The sequence below is a fragment of the Leptidea sinapis genome, chromosome 4 (assembly GCF_905404315.1).
Source record: "Leptidea sinapis chromosome 4, ilLepSina1.1, whole genome shotgun sequence".
In the NCBI taxonomy this organism is placed as follows: domain Eukaryota; kingdom Metazoa; phylum Arthropoda; class Insecta; order Lepidoptera; family Pieridae; genus Leptidea; species Leptidea sinapis.
In genome coordinates, this window is record NC_066268.1 from 5,203,355 (window position 1) to 5,216,835 (window position 13,481).

Consider the following 13,481-nt stretch of genomic DNA (forward strand, 5'->3'; position numbering starts at 1 on the left):
TATAATTATGGATTTCCGCAAAATAACGCCTAATTTAATAAAATAATAATAAAGACACAATTTCACACAAATTATCTTGCCCCAAACTAGGCATAGCCTGGACTAAGGGTACAAGACAACGATATATTTAATACAATATACTTAAACATACATAAATACATATAAACATCCATGACTCGGAAACAAACAACATAATATTCATCATATAAATGTTTGCACCTACCGGGATTCGAAAGGGGACCTCTACATCAGCAGATTTACAGCTCAGTAGGCAGGGTTACTTACCACTGGGCTATATGGGTCCAATATAGATATATCAATGTGTGCGTTAGCTAGTGGTTGGCTAGCTTATACTCAAAACTAACATCTATTTAGAGGCATTCACGTACACTAACACAAAGTGTCATACAAATCGCGAGTGTAAGGCGTAGCTTGCCACGCACACTAAACTAATATTCCTGGCCTGTTTTCATCTGTTGTCTAACGGCAAGAGGCTCTATCTAGACGTATAAATTATCTAAGCTCAAAATACTAAAGAACTAATTCCAAGCGAGGCTGACTCTTTACGACTTGTCAATCGAAATCGGTTACAGTAACAATAGATTCGCTTTCGTTTTCTATTTTGCTTAGAGATATCTTCGTTACAGATCTTGTCTCTCCAACTCTTTTTTAGTGTGTACGTTAGTAAGTCTATTGTCTCATCTATGATTTGAAGTTGACGAGCGTTGAAAATGGAATAATTTTATCAAATTAATGTATTGTCATCGGTCCTCGATAAACCTACGAAGTTTGAACGAAATCTGGCCGTTTAAAGTGGGTCAAAATCGCGCCCAAATGAGTCGGTTACAAACAAACAAACATACAGGTGAAACTTATAAAAAGCGTTTAGAAAGAAAAGTAATCACTAACATATCATATACCTTCTCCGAAACACGCTGCATGTTATGGTACAAGTATTATTCCGATCGGTTCAGTAGTTTTCTCAGTATAACCGAACAAAAAAACGGTTCTCCATTTATTAGTATAGGTATTTACCGGATCCTGTGCTGCCAGTATTTCCTGCTGCTGCCTGACAAGCTCGGTTTCAGTCCTCACTCGGTTGTTCTCTGTGAGTCTGGCAGCGGATACTCTCAGAAGTTCGTCCCTTACTGGCGAAGGTGGAGCGTTGGCTGCGAGGGCCGCGGCTCGAATCTACAAGTAAAAAGTGAAGGCATTGACACATAAGTAACATTAGGTGTAATTTTCTTAATAATAATAATAATAACTTTATATTCTCACCCACAACAAAAATTACAATACAACGAAAGCTTAAAAAAATACTGGATGGTGGTGTAGCTAGTGCCTGTGGAAGGTTATATAATATCTGTATTACTGGTCACCAGGCTTCCACTTTTACACAGTGACTATGAGGTAAATGTGTGAGTATGTGTTTGTCAGAGAGAGAGAGAGAAAGAGGGTGTATTTGCAACCATGCATGCGATATGGAGTTCTCGGTTCATAGGTGTGCTAACCATCGTGAGCAGTTGTCCGACATTTGTAATTGGACTCCCATAACACAACAATAATTAATTATTTTACTAGATGTACTAACAATAACTCAACATATCATTAACACGGGTTATCAATTTAAAAAATACCAATTGTTTAGATTTGAAAGAGCGACATCTCAAGTCAATTTCCCAATATGCAAATATTGGGATTGAGCAGGTTATCAATAGTAAAGTAGATGCTGTAGATGCCACAACCTGAGAGTTGAACAAGACATACCAAGATTTATGAAAGTTACGTCACACGACCGGTTGGCTCAGTGGAAGAGCGCTCGGACGGAACACGAGGGGCGCGGGTTCGAGTCCAACATCGTTCATAAATTTTGGTTACAAATTTAATTTGTATAAAAGATGAGTTGCGGGCATTTGAAGTGAGAGTAGGTATACTTTAAAAGTCTTCAAGTCGTATCGGTTCGGGAATACAGTAACTGGAAGATTTTTCCTCAGTGTTACTGTGCGAGGTAGAGTTTTTTTATGAAAATAAGGGACGAGACGAGCAGGTCATACGCCATGCCGTTCAGGATTCTTAAAAAGCCCAAAAATTCTGAGCGGCACTACAATTGCGCTCGACACCTTGAGACATAAGATATTAAATCTCATTTTCCCAGTAATTTCACTAGCTACGGCGCCCTTCAGACCGAAAGACAGTAATGTTTACACATTACTGCTTCACGGCAGAAATAGGCACCGTTATGGTACCCATAATCTAGCCAGCATCCTGTGCAAACGAGCCTCCCACTGGTCAAAAGGCTATGTGAAGTGTACTTTTCATTACGATAGTAACGTTTGTTGCTAATAATAATACCGAGTGTTTGTAAGACTGTTTTCTTGCTGTCATGTTCAATGAACAACACGACAATGGACAACAACGAAGATCTTGACCATATGCCCGGTCTTGTTATATAAATAGACGGTAGTTAGGAAAAAATGTTAAGGCATACCAAGGCTTCTTTCTCTGCTAGTGAGGGATCTCTTACTGTCGTCTTCTTGTTTCTGTAATACGGGTTTTGTTGAACAGGTCCCATCGGTCTGCAAAAGATTTAGTTATGTAAATAAACCTATATAAGAGATTTCCAACTATGTATTGACTCATAGCGATATCTCTAAAACCATAAGGCATACAGACTTAAAAGGTAGGAATATTCGTGCAAGAGTTTAGAAGAGAAGAGCTGTTTCACCTGATTCCTGCCGCCGAATTCCACCTTCGCACGACACGCCACAAGTTAGGATATCAACCTCACCATCTGGATGTGTGGCGGTCCTCCACGGCTTTCAAGGAGCTTTCTTCCTTGTACTACAACGTTGTGGAATGAGCTTCCTAGTGCGGTGTTTCCGGGACGATACGACATGGGTACCTTCAAAAAAAAGCGCGTACACCTTCCTTAAAGGCCGGCAACGTTAACACTTAACACCAGGTGACCCGTACGCTCATTTGTCCTCCTATTCCATAAAAAAAGAGTTATTTTTATTATGAACAGAACAACCAAACAGACACACACACACCTCTTAAATACTATTATTATATACGTGCGTAATAATACAAACTTAAAATAACAGCAATACACAATAATTACAATGTTTTGTAATTATTATTTTTAATACTAAATTGGCATATTTGTTAAGTTATTCTGTAAGTATATTGAAATGTAATATAAAGCTGATATAAGTAAATAAATAAAAATAAATGTCTGTTGCGTCAGCTAGAGTGTATAATATGTTTATAGAAACGAATTTTATAGAAACTGTGAAAATTATAATGACCAAACTTTTTATGCCTTCTACTCGATTGAGTCGAGTTAGTAAGTCTCTGGGCAATGTATATGCTTTTACAACATAATCTAAGGAAATCTACAAAACAAAATATGTTTTATTCAAAGAATTTTTTCAAAAACATTGTATGGTTAATAAAAGTTACGACAACATTAAATAACATTCTTAAATATACCTAATATTTGGAATTTTAAACATACTAAATTGATTATTAATATGAATTAAAAGAGTGGCAATGAGTTTCTAGCTACTTCTTCTCATTAGCTCAAGTAGAAGTAGATTCAATAAGAAAAAATGATATTTTTTTGACATTCATAAGTGTCATTTCCGTGACCTAGATGTATAAAGTGATTTTCTTTGACAAAAGATTTTGCACGTTCTTCTCAGATACTTTTTCGAATGTGTAGTGTAGTAGTTTTTTACTTTCAATAAGTGATTTTAGATCCTGTTTTGAATAAAAATATTTGAATTTGAATTCGGTTAAACCGCTCATCATATACGTCATACTGCAAGTTCCACAATCCCCTCAGTATCATATTCTGTCCACACAGGACTAAAATATTTTTACCTTCCAGCATTATTGGAGATTATGTTTGGAGATGCAGGTGAAGCTGTTACTGACGCCACGTTACTGCTGGCTGGGTACTCCCCGACATTGAGTGGTCCGGGTCCTAGAATAAAATTGTAATCTAAATAATTGTTGTTTCAATGTGATAACCCTCACTTCTGGGATTAAATTTATTACGCAAATAAAATTTTAAAACAAAATTTTATGAACGATGTAGGACTCCAACCCGCGACCTCACGCGTTTCGCGTGGGCGCTCTTTCCAACTGAGCCAACCGTTCGAGTGACGTATCGTTGATAAAACTTGTATGTCTTGTTCAACTCTCAGGTTGGAGCTTCATCTACAGGATATACTTTACAGTTGATAACAAAAAGCATCCAATAATTTATGACGATACGTCACTCGAACGGTTGGCGCAGTTGGTAAGAGCGCTCGCACGGATCGCGTGAGGTCGCGGGTTGGAGTCCCGCATCGTTTATAAAATTTTGTTTTCAAATTTTATTTGTGTAATAAAAATAATAACTTTTAACTTATAAATTTTCAAAAATCGGGAAGTTACTGGTTTTACCTCGTTTTCGAAATTCGTATAATATGTATGTGTGTGTGTATGGATGTATGTAAACCTTTTGTAACATTTAAACAACTCGATGATTTCATTGCCGTTGGCGCCATTCGAAAGGGCTTGACCAAACTTAGATTTTGAATACAATTCGACCGACAGAGATCTCAAAACAACGACGAGCAAAAATATCTAAATGTGTTTTTTTGGAATAGTTTTTAAATGGATTTACCGATCGAATGAAAAATGCGTGAAAATCGGTTTATTTATTTAAAAGTAATTACGTTTTAAATTTATAAAACAGGGTTTTTTTAACTTTTATCAGACTTTTGAGCTCGAAGACCTCAAAAGCTAACTACATAAAACAGCTAACTCTTTGAGCTCACAATAACTATTTATTTGCGTTTTAATAACATTTATTTTCTTCTCTTACTGGTTTAGGACATAGAGAATTTTTGTTGTATCACTTTACATATATATATATATATATATATATATATATATATATATATATAAAAGAGAATGTATGTTCCCTAATAACTCCTAAACTATTCGACCGATCTCAATGAATTCTTTTGTAATAGATTCGTTGAAGCTCAAGAAAGGTTTACATATACAGTGTGTCGTTTCACGATCCCACCCACGCACTCACCCACGCATTTACCATATCTCTCGAACCGTTTATTGACAGAACAACGTCTGTCGGGTCAGCTGGATTTTAAAGAGTGCCAATAAGTTTCTTGCTAATTTTAAAGTGTAAACAAATTTCACCAATTAAAACATTTCACTTTTTCACTAAGCAGTCGGTTGTAGGCCAAATATTTGTAATTAAATATTTTGGACAATTTTATAAAATTTAAGTAACTGTACTCGCTGTCACCGCTTTAAAACGAGAGCAAAAAGAAAGTATTTAAAACATGGTTTTGATTATTCGAACCTAAATACTATGTTTCTCATAATATCGGATATTAATGTCTGTATTTTTATGAAATTGTAAAACAGCTTGAGTGTGTTGCATATAAGCCGAAGATTTTCGTATCATAATGTATACAGGATGTTAAAAAATCCTGTATTATATCTTGAGGCGAATATTGGTATCAAATAGTGAGAATAAGCTAGTTGAAAGCAGAGTTCAGTAATGGAATAGTGATGTGACTTAATTATAATTGACAGGATGTTAAAAAAATCCTGTATTATATCTTGAGGCGAATATTGGTATCAAATAGTGAGAACAAGCTAGTTGAAAGCAGAGTTCAGTAATGGAATAGTGATGTGACTTAATTATAATTGACAGGATGTTAAAAAAATCCTGTATTATATCTTGAGGCGAATATTGGTATCAAATAGTGAGAACAAGCTAGTTGAAAGCAGAGTTCAGTAATGGAATAGTGATGTGACTTAATTATAATTGACAGGATGTTAAAAAAATCCTGTATTATATCTTGAGGCGAATATTGGTATTAAATAGTGAGAACAAGCTAGTTGAAAGCAGAGTTCAGTAATGGAATAGTGATGTGACTTAATTATAATTGATGACCATAATAATGAGTGTGTCGATAAATTTAAACAATGCTATAAGTTTTATATTAATTTTATTTAATAATTAAATCTCAAATTTTTATTCTGCGTTCCTTCAGCACCCAATATGTGTAAACATTTTTCGTCATTTCAAATACGAATAAAAAGTCGTTGCTTTTGGAACGGAACCTGATGCTTTTTTTACAATAACATATATTATTTTACACTATTTTCAATTTAAATTTATTAAAATTTATTTTGTATTTTTTAGATGAATTTTATATAAAGCGTGTTTTTTAGTTTTTTTTTTAACTATTATTTATTTTACATGTTTTAGTTAAATTTTCTATAAAAGCGTATTTTTAAAACTATTAAGTACTTTAACATCAATTCCTGCCTTATCGACTATAGATAAAAATTATATAAATTGACAAAAATCTTAGTTTGCAAATTGAATAATGGAATAATCTTATCAAATTAGTGTATTGTCATCGGTCCTCGATAAATCTAGAAAGTTTGAATGAAATCTAACCGTTTAAAGTGGGTCAAAATAGCGTCTAAAATAGTCAGTTACAAACATACATAAAAAACATACAAGTGAAGCTAATATAAAGCGTATAAAAATCATTATTATTTATCGAAGATAAGACAGACCGCTACAGTCCACATTTCGGCTTTGGTTCGATCAACGGACACGAGAATGGGTCAGGGATTGGAAATAAATACTCCGCTTAAAGGAACGAGTCTTTATTTGCGTTCACTTTCCGAACTTGCACTTCGCCGGTCTGCCGCTGTTGTCTTGTCGATGGCGGTACCTTCAACAGATCATACCGCACCGAATACTAGTTCTCCTCTATCTTCTTCTTCTCCTGGATCATTTTCCACTTTTTGATACTTCTTCTTCTCTTCCTTCTTTTCCCTTTTCACTTTCTATTTTCAAAATGATTCTATTCCATTTTTTAAATACCATCTTTAAATTTAAATTGTACTAGTAATTTCTTCTCACTATTTTTATCCTGCTTACACATTTTCCACCCCTTTTCTCTGTTCGATTTAATCCTGAATAAATTCCCTACACTGGTAGGTGTCGAACCCAGGTCTACAGCGTCTGAAATTACTTTTCCGCTGAGCTACGACTATTGTTGACGGAGGTGTTGAAATTATCAATGCCTTGAAGTTTGACAACTCTCGTCATGTACGTCGAAGCGTTTCTAGGCGACAGTACTTAACAAAAGTATTGCCACAAGTTTATTTGTGACACTTTTCACTTTTCGTTTTCACTTTTCAATATGCGGACCGATTGCCACTTTCCTTAATTTATGTTAGTATATTATTATTATATTGTATTTAATGGATATAAAACTAATTATGACAATAATCGCGACATTATGTTCACGAAACATCTTTACATAAACAATGAATTCAAGCTCTAAAGGTTGATGCATCGAATATACGATAATTTATATTTATACAGTTAATTCTTTATTACTTTTTATAGAATCTTTGATATTATTACTAATTTGTTATTGTATATTACAGCCATTGTAAAATACTCTATTTGATTGAAAATAATGGCCGTTGAGTTTTTGTATGTTTTCCTCACGAGCTCCTATATTTAACATATGGTAGATTCAGTTATTTAAAACAAATGTTTATAGTGTCGATTCAAAAGTGCTTCGTTCAAGCCTGATTGAATAAATTTGATTGGACTTTGATTTTATAAAGTACTTCATAGGTAACAGTAGAATATTACAATATTGACGTATTTTCAAGTATCTCAAATAACGTTATGCTCGTAGCAATAGTTATTAGCATTTGTCTAAAATTATTAAAAATATTGAATAGGTTTCGTCATGTAGTGACGATAAATGAAAGTAGATTGTCTGCACTTTACAGAGCGATGGAAGAGTTGGGAAATATTGGAGCCAAGTCAAGAGTTATAAGAAAAAAGGATCTTGCATAAAAGGAATTACATAAGTGGTTTTAGCCAAAGATGTAAGTTTGCTTTTCCGAAAATAATTACTTTCAGCTTAAACATTACCATCACAGCACCAATCTCTGCCTAAATCATTCATATCTCATCTGATTGCATAGCTTTGAACTGTATTTTAGTACAATGCATAAGTTTGGGTGTTTTTTAATTTTAATAAGCTTACCTGGAGGTAGTCCAAGACCCCATGAGTTGATATCGTTGGCGTCATTTGCGTGAGGCTTAAAGTTGGCGATTGCATTTCTGTTTATATCCGACAGGTATCTGCGAAAATTATACTCCGATAAGAATAAAATACCCTTTTTGACATAATCCGGTGGAGACAGATTATTCGCTCTTGATGCAGCTCTAATGCTGAACGTGGTCCTCAGACATGAGGGACCGCCCCAGAGAGAGATATCCTTATTTATTAATTAATGGAAACGGAGTAGAAATAAACGTACGTGTCACCTGATGGTATATGATCACCCCGTCTACTCTCTTGCAACACCAGAGATAATAGATTATTTACCAGTTGCAGAAACTACGGGATGAGTTTAAGGAAACAAATGTATTAATTGCAGCAATCCAATATATAATATATGAATATATTTTATAAGTTAATAACAACATTAGTAACTTTCACCAAACATAGAGTTCACAAAATAAATATAAGCTACAATAGCATTAGACACGTTCCAACAAAATTAGTTACTCGTTTACATCATCCACGCACCAAGTTACTCCTTATAATGAGACAGATCAGACTTGGTCTAGCAATTTCATATAACAGCAAGACAAAATATTTAAGAATTCGTTTACTGGTAGATTACATCTAACGCGTAAAAATCATTTTATAGTTATTTATGCAACTGTTGTGTATTAAGGGGTATTATAACACGAATGTGCGTTTATCGAGGCGAAGCCGAGTGTGATAATAGTATCACATGAGTATTTTAATACCTAATTATCAACAGTTACATACAAGACATTATCTACACCCATAATGTGAATCCTCTGTAAAAGATTCTGAAACAGTTAGCTTACTGCTCACATTAAAAAAGCCAGTCCTATTAACCATAATATCATACAAAGGAGTGTTGTTATTAAAACGAGTGTTGTAATGTTGTACTGAATTTCATTACAACACACGTTTTAATGATGTAATGGTTATTAGGACATTGGGTGTTTTAATGTTGGCAATAATCTAACTGCTTTAGAATTTTTAATAAGGGATTTAAAGCATGGATGTAGATTAACTTATTTACTTAAATGATTTTTGATAGTATAAGCGATACATATTTTTAGATTTAAATATATTAGAATATAATTATACATACTCATTTCCCAGTCCCGGACCAGAAAGCTCCCAATCTTGAGGATAGTGTTCAAACGACGGTCCATGGGATTCCACATGGGGTTTCACGATAACAGCCCCATGGGGAGGGCCGTACACCGGAGGTGGTGGATGATGATAATGAGTCGGCTGAAAACATAACCTAGTATTACAATATGATTTATGAAAATTTATTGATTTATATTTGAGAGCTATTCAAGCTTATAAAATCTGTACGACGGGAACGATGGCTAGTACATGCATTAACTCGTAAACGATTGCTGCTTGTGATATCTAGTCCACCTGTTACTTAGCCAGTAAATTATTGTATTATTTTAAAGCGATTACAATATTTGATAGTATTCACGACCATCATGCTCACGAAGCATCCTTACAGAAACAACTAATTGAAACTCTAATGGTCGATGCATCCAATATACGATAATTTATATTTATACAGTTTATTTTTATTACTTTTATTAAATAATTTATTAGAATAACGCTTTGTAACTTTGAACGCAATTGCCGTAGTGGATGCAGCACCTTACAAACTAATTTGTTATGTATATTACAGCTATTGTAAAATACTCTATTTGATTGAAAAGAGCGGCCGTTGAGTTTCTTGTATGTTCTTCTCACGATCTCTACGTTTTCCGAACATATGGCAGATTCAGTAATTTAAATAAAATATTTATAAAAATGATTTAAAAGCGCTTAGTTTAAGCCTATTTGAATAAAGTTTATATCAATAATTTTTTATAAGAATGATACTTTAAGGTTCTTTCACTATTGCGTAAGACTCAGTATTAAGTCAGTAGATGGCGCTAGTTGGTTTCAAGCCACTGGAGTCTCGTATTTTTTTGGTAATCTTATAGAAAATAGAGAGTATTCGATTAGCGATGGATTAAAGTGTACAGATGGCTTAAAACTGGCATAAAATGAAGGCTAAAAGCGATTGTAACGTAAAATGGCATTAATTCGATTGACGACAAACTTGTTTTATTTTAACGCGGCAAAATCTCCATTTCTCGTCCAGTTTATTGCAAAACTTTCACAATTTCAATATCATATTATAAATACCTACTAACATGTCGTATATCTCAATTTCAACTTTTGTCATCGCAGTATCTGAACATTGTTGTTATTAAAACAGTCACTTATGATATTGTTTTACTTTTCGTTTTTTGTAATTTAAGGCTGCTATCTCAAGAAATCGCCAAATAATCGAATACTTAATTGAAACCATTTCTTTGCGGTTTATCGTTTGAACTGACGTATACCATATTTTTAATAAGAAAGCAAATTAATAAATAGTTAAAGAATCATTACTTTTGTACAATGTAAGGAATATATTTGGCATATTTTTCACACCTTGTGTATTATTCTTGCATTATATACGTCGTAGGTATATTGTCAAAGCCGTGGTATTACAATTTCACTAGTGATATTATAAAAAAAAACCGTAGATTGACAAATCGACTTCATTTCTTAAAATTTAACGGCCTGGTTTTAGTGACATTGTAATGTCACGTTCTTAAGTTCAAATATTTTGAATAAATAATAATTAAAATTAAGTCTCCATATCTTCATTTACTTACTTTATTCACTAAGGTCCAGTCTCTAAAACTATTTAAGTTTATATATATTATTATTAGTTTATATAAGTATATATTGTTCACTTTATAGAAATACATTATAGATAACGAGTCACCACCGACTATAAAAATGCATTACTGCCGGGCAACTAAAAGTACACGGCCACAGAATCAGAATTCTTTCTGACAGTATGGCGGTACTAACAGCGCTGAAGGGTACCACCACCTACAACTCAGCACTAATACACGAGTGTCACCAAACCCTTGAACAAGTTGCCTCTTATAACCGGGTAACTCTGCAATGGATCAAGGGACATAGCGGTTCGTTGGGAAATGATGCAGCGGATGAGCTTGCAAGGCAGGCATCGGCAAATATAGTGACTGGCCCATTGCCACTTCTGCCACTGCCCTTCAGCCAAATGCGCTCATGGATACGCTCTCTCACCAACGACCTACACAACACCCGATGGGTGAATGTCTCAAGCTGTAGACAGACGAAGGAGGCGATACTTGCACTATCGCCCAAACTGACACGTAGACTTATGAGCCTCAACAGACATGACATCCGTATAATGGTGGGTACCCTAACGGGTCACACATTACTAAACACAATCTCTTAAACACACCTCTTCACAATCGGCGTAACGGACAGTCCTAAGTGCAGAGGCTGTCTGTCCGAAGACGAAACGGTCGCTCACGTAATCCTGGAATGTGCGGGGGTGGCCAACCAACGGGCAAAAACCTTAACCAATACGAGGTCGCTCCAGGAAGTCTGCGAACACCCCAGGTATGTTCTGAACTTCTGGAAGGAGCTGGGCTGGTTGGAGTAACTAGCCATTACTACACGCAAAATGGACCCATGCTAGTGGTTTAATTGCGGAAACAGGAGCCCTTATACCATACCATACCATACCATACTGCCGGGCAAGTTTTTGTTTTAGCTTCATGTACTGAGGCCAGTTGCCTGGTCAAATTTAATTAAGAAAGACTCGTGGTTATTTAAATCAAACACATAATGTAATAATTACAAATACATCGAGACATGGAATATATGTTATGAATGTTCCCAGCATCGAACAGGTATCGAACCCGCACGCAAACTGTATCTAATATATATAATCATAGAGTGACCGCTCGTCGAGTGATAATATAAAGAATTTCGAATTATGATTCGTCTTTCAATCGACGCGGGCGACGGGCGCTCCCCTCGTGCAGCGGGGCACCGGAGCAGATGGGAGGAGTCACCGTTAGAATTATTTTTGGGAGCCTACTCTTAAGCTTATATCGTACAAAAAATAATAATATATATAAAGAATATGAGAAGAAAATTAGTTTTTCTTATATTTCTATATTTTGTAGACAGTGCGAAAAAAAATCACCAAAATACCCCTAATTATTACAGTTGGAGCCATGCAAATCATTCAAGTTAGATAAAAATTTTATTAAAATTTATTAATTGTACACCAATTTAATAAATAAATACACAAACCTATTTAATATATTATAGTTTTGTTAGTTTTGTAAAGAACATTGTAATGAAATGTTTGTAATAATAAGTATTCGCAAAATTTCCTAATATTAGATAAATCGATTAAAGATAATGGTTGAAATTTAAAATTAACATCAATTCCTGCCTTATCGAAGATGGATGAAAATTATATAAATCAACAAATATCTTATTTTGCAAATTGAAAAATTTTATCCAATTCATGTATTGTCATCAGTTCTCGACAAATCTACGAAGTTTGAACGAAATCTGTCCCGTTCAACGTGGGTCAAAATCGCGCCCAAATGAGTCGGTTACAAACAAATATACATACAGTGAAGCTAATAAAAAGCGTGTACGCGTACCTTGTGATGATGAGTTATCAAATGATGATGGTGGTGGAATTTCGTCGTATGATAATTCTGGTGATACCACGAGCATAGCTTGAAGATATGACTCAACGCGGGGAATATAAACAGAAGCAACTTCAAGAACATTTTCTTAGCTGTGGTGACACCCAGAATTACTGGCAGCACAAATATAAGTTTCAATGCTATCAGTTTCACCACTAGGATAATAGCCAATGCCGCCATCACAAGCTTTTTCTTGATATATTTCTCTGTAAAAAATAAAACAAAACATAAAAGCAATAGTGTGTTTATGAATCCACGATGCACGTGAAATTTTTTCACAAAAGAACATATTTTTAATATCAGCATAGGTTTTTTCTTTAAATATTATGCTTTACATAAAAACAATTAACAAAATCAACCGACTTCGAAACAATAGATATAATATGCACTGAGAAGTAAAAAAAATAATTCTAATTATTTTTGGAATCGGTGTCCTCTCGTGACGTCCCGTCCCGGTGACTCCAAAAATAACAATAAATTTAACTAGCTTTCTAAAAAAAGAATTATCAAAGTACCCAATCGAAGTTCTGAAGTAATAAAAGTCTTCCATTTTTGAAGTCAGTTGGTAAAATAAAAATATAAAATAAGAAAAGAAAACTTTGACAGGTGTGGGGTTCGAACCTACTCTCCATCTCGCGAACCAAAGCTTAAATTGGCGCCTTAGACCGCACGGCCAAACTGAATTGAAAGCAGTAGTTGATTGTAATGCGACATGCGATAG

The 13,481-nt window shown here is 34.5% G+C and overlaps 1 protein-coding gene across 1 annotated transcript in view; it reads right to left on the reverse strand.

Moving 5' to 3' along the window:
- The window catches only part of LOC126979714 (uncharacterized), a 73,195-nt gene that overhangs the window by 7,409 nt on the left and 52,305 nt on the right, over nucleotides 1-13,481 (reverse strand). The window contains exons 4-9 of the mRNA XM_050829188.1: nucleotides 12,713-12,966; nucleotides 9,271-9,416; nucleotides 8,118-8,215; nucleotides 3,886-3,988; nucleotides 2,489-2,576; nucleotides 1,036-1,191 (exon numbers count right to left, since the gene is read on the reverse strand). Of these exons, the coding sequence (XP_050685145.1) occupies nucleotides 1,036-1,191; nucleotides 2,489-2,576; nucleotides 3,886-3,988; nucleotides 8,118-8,215; nucleotides 9,271-9,416; nucleotides 12,713-12,966 (845 nt within the window). The remainder of the gene's footprint in view (nucleotides 1-1,035; nucleotides 1,192-2,488; nucleotides 2,577-3,885; nucleotides 3,989-8,117; nucleotides 8,216-9,270; nucleotides 9,417-12,712; nucleotides 12,967-13,481) is intronic.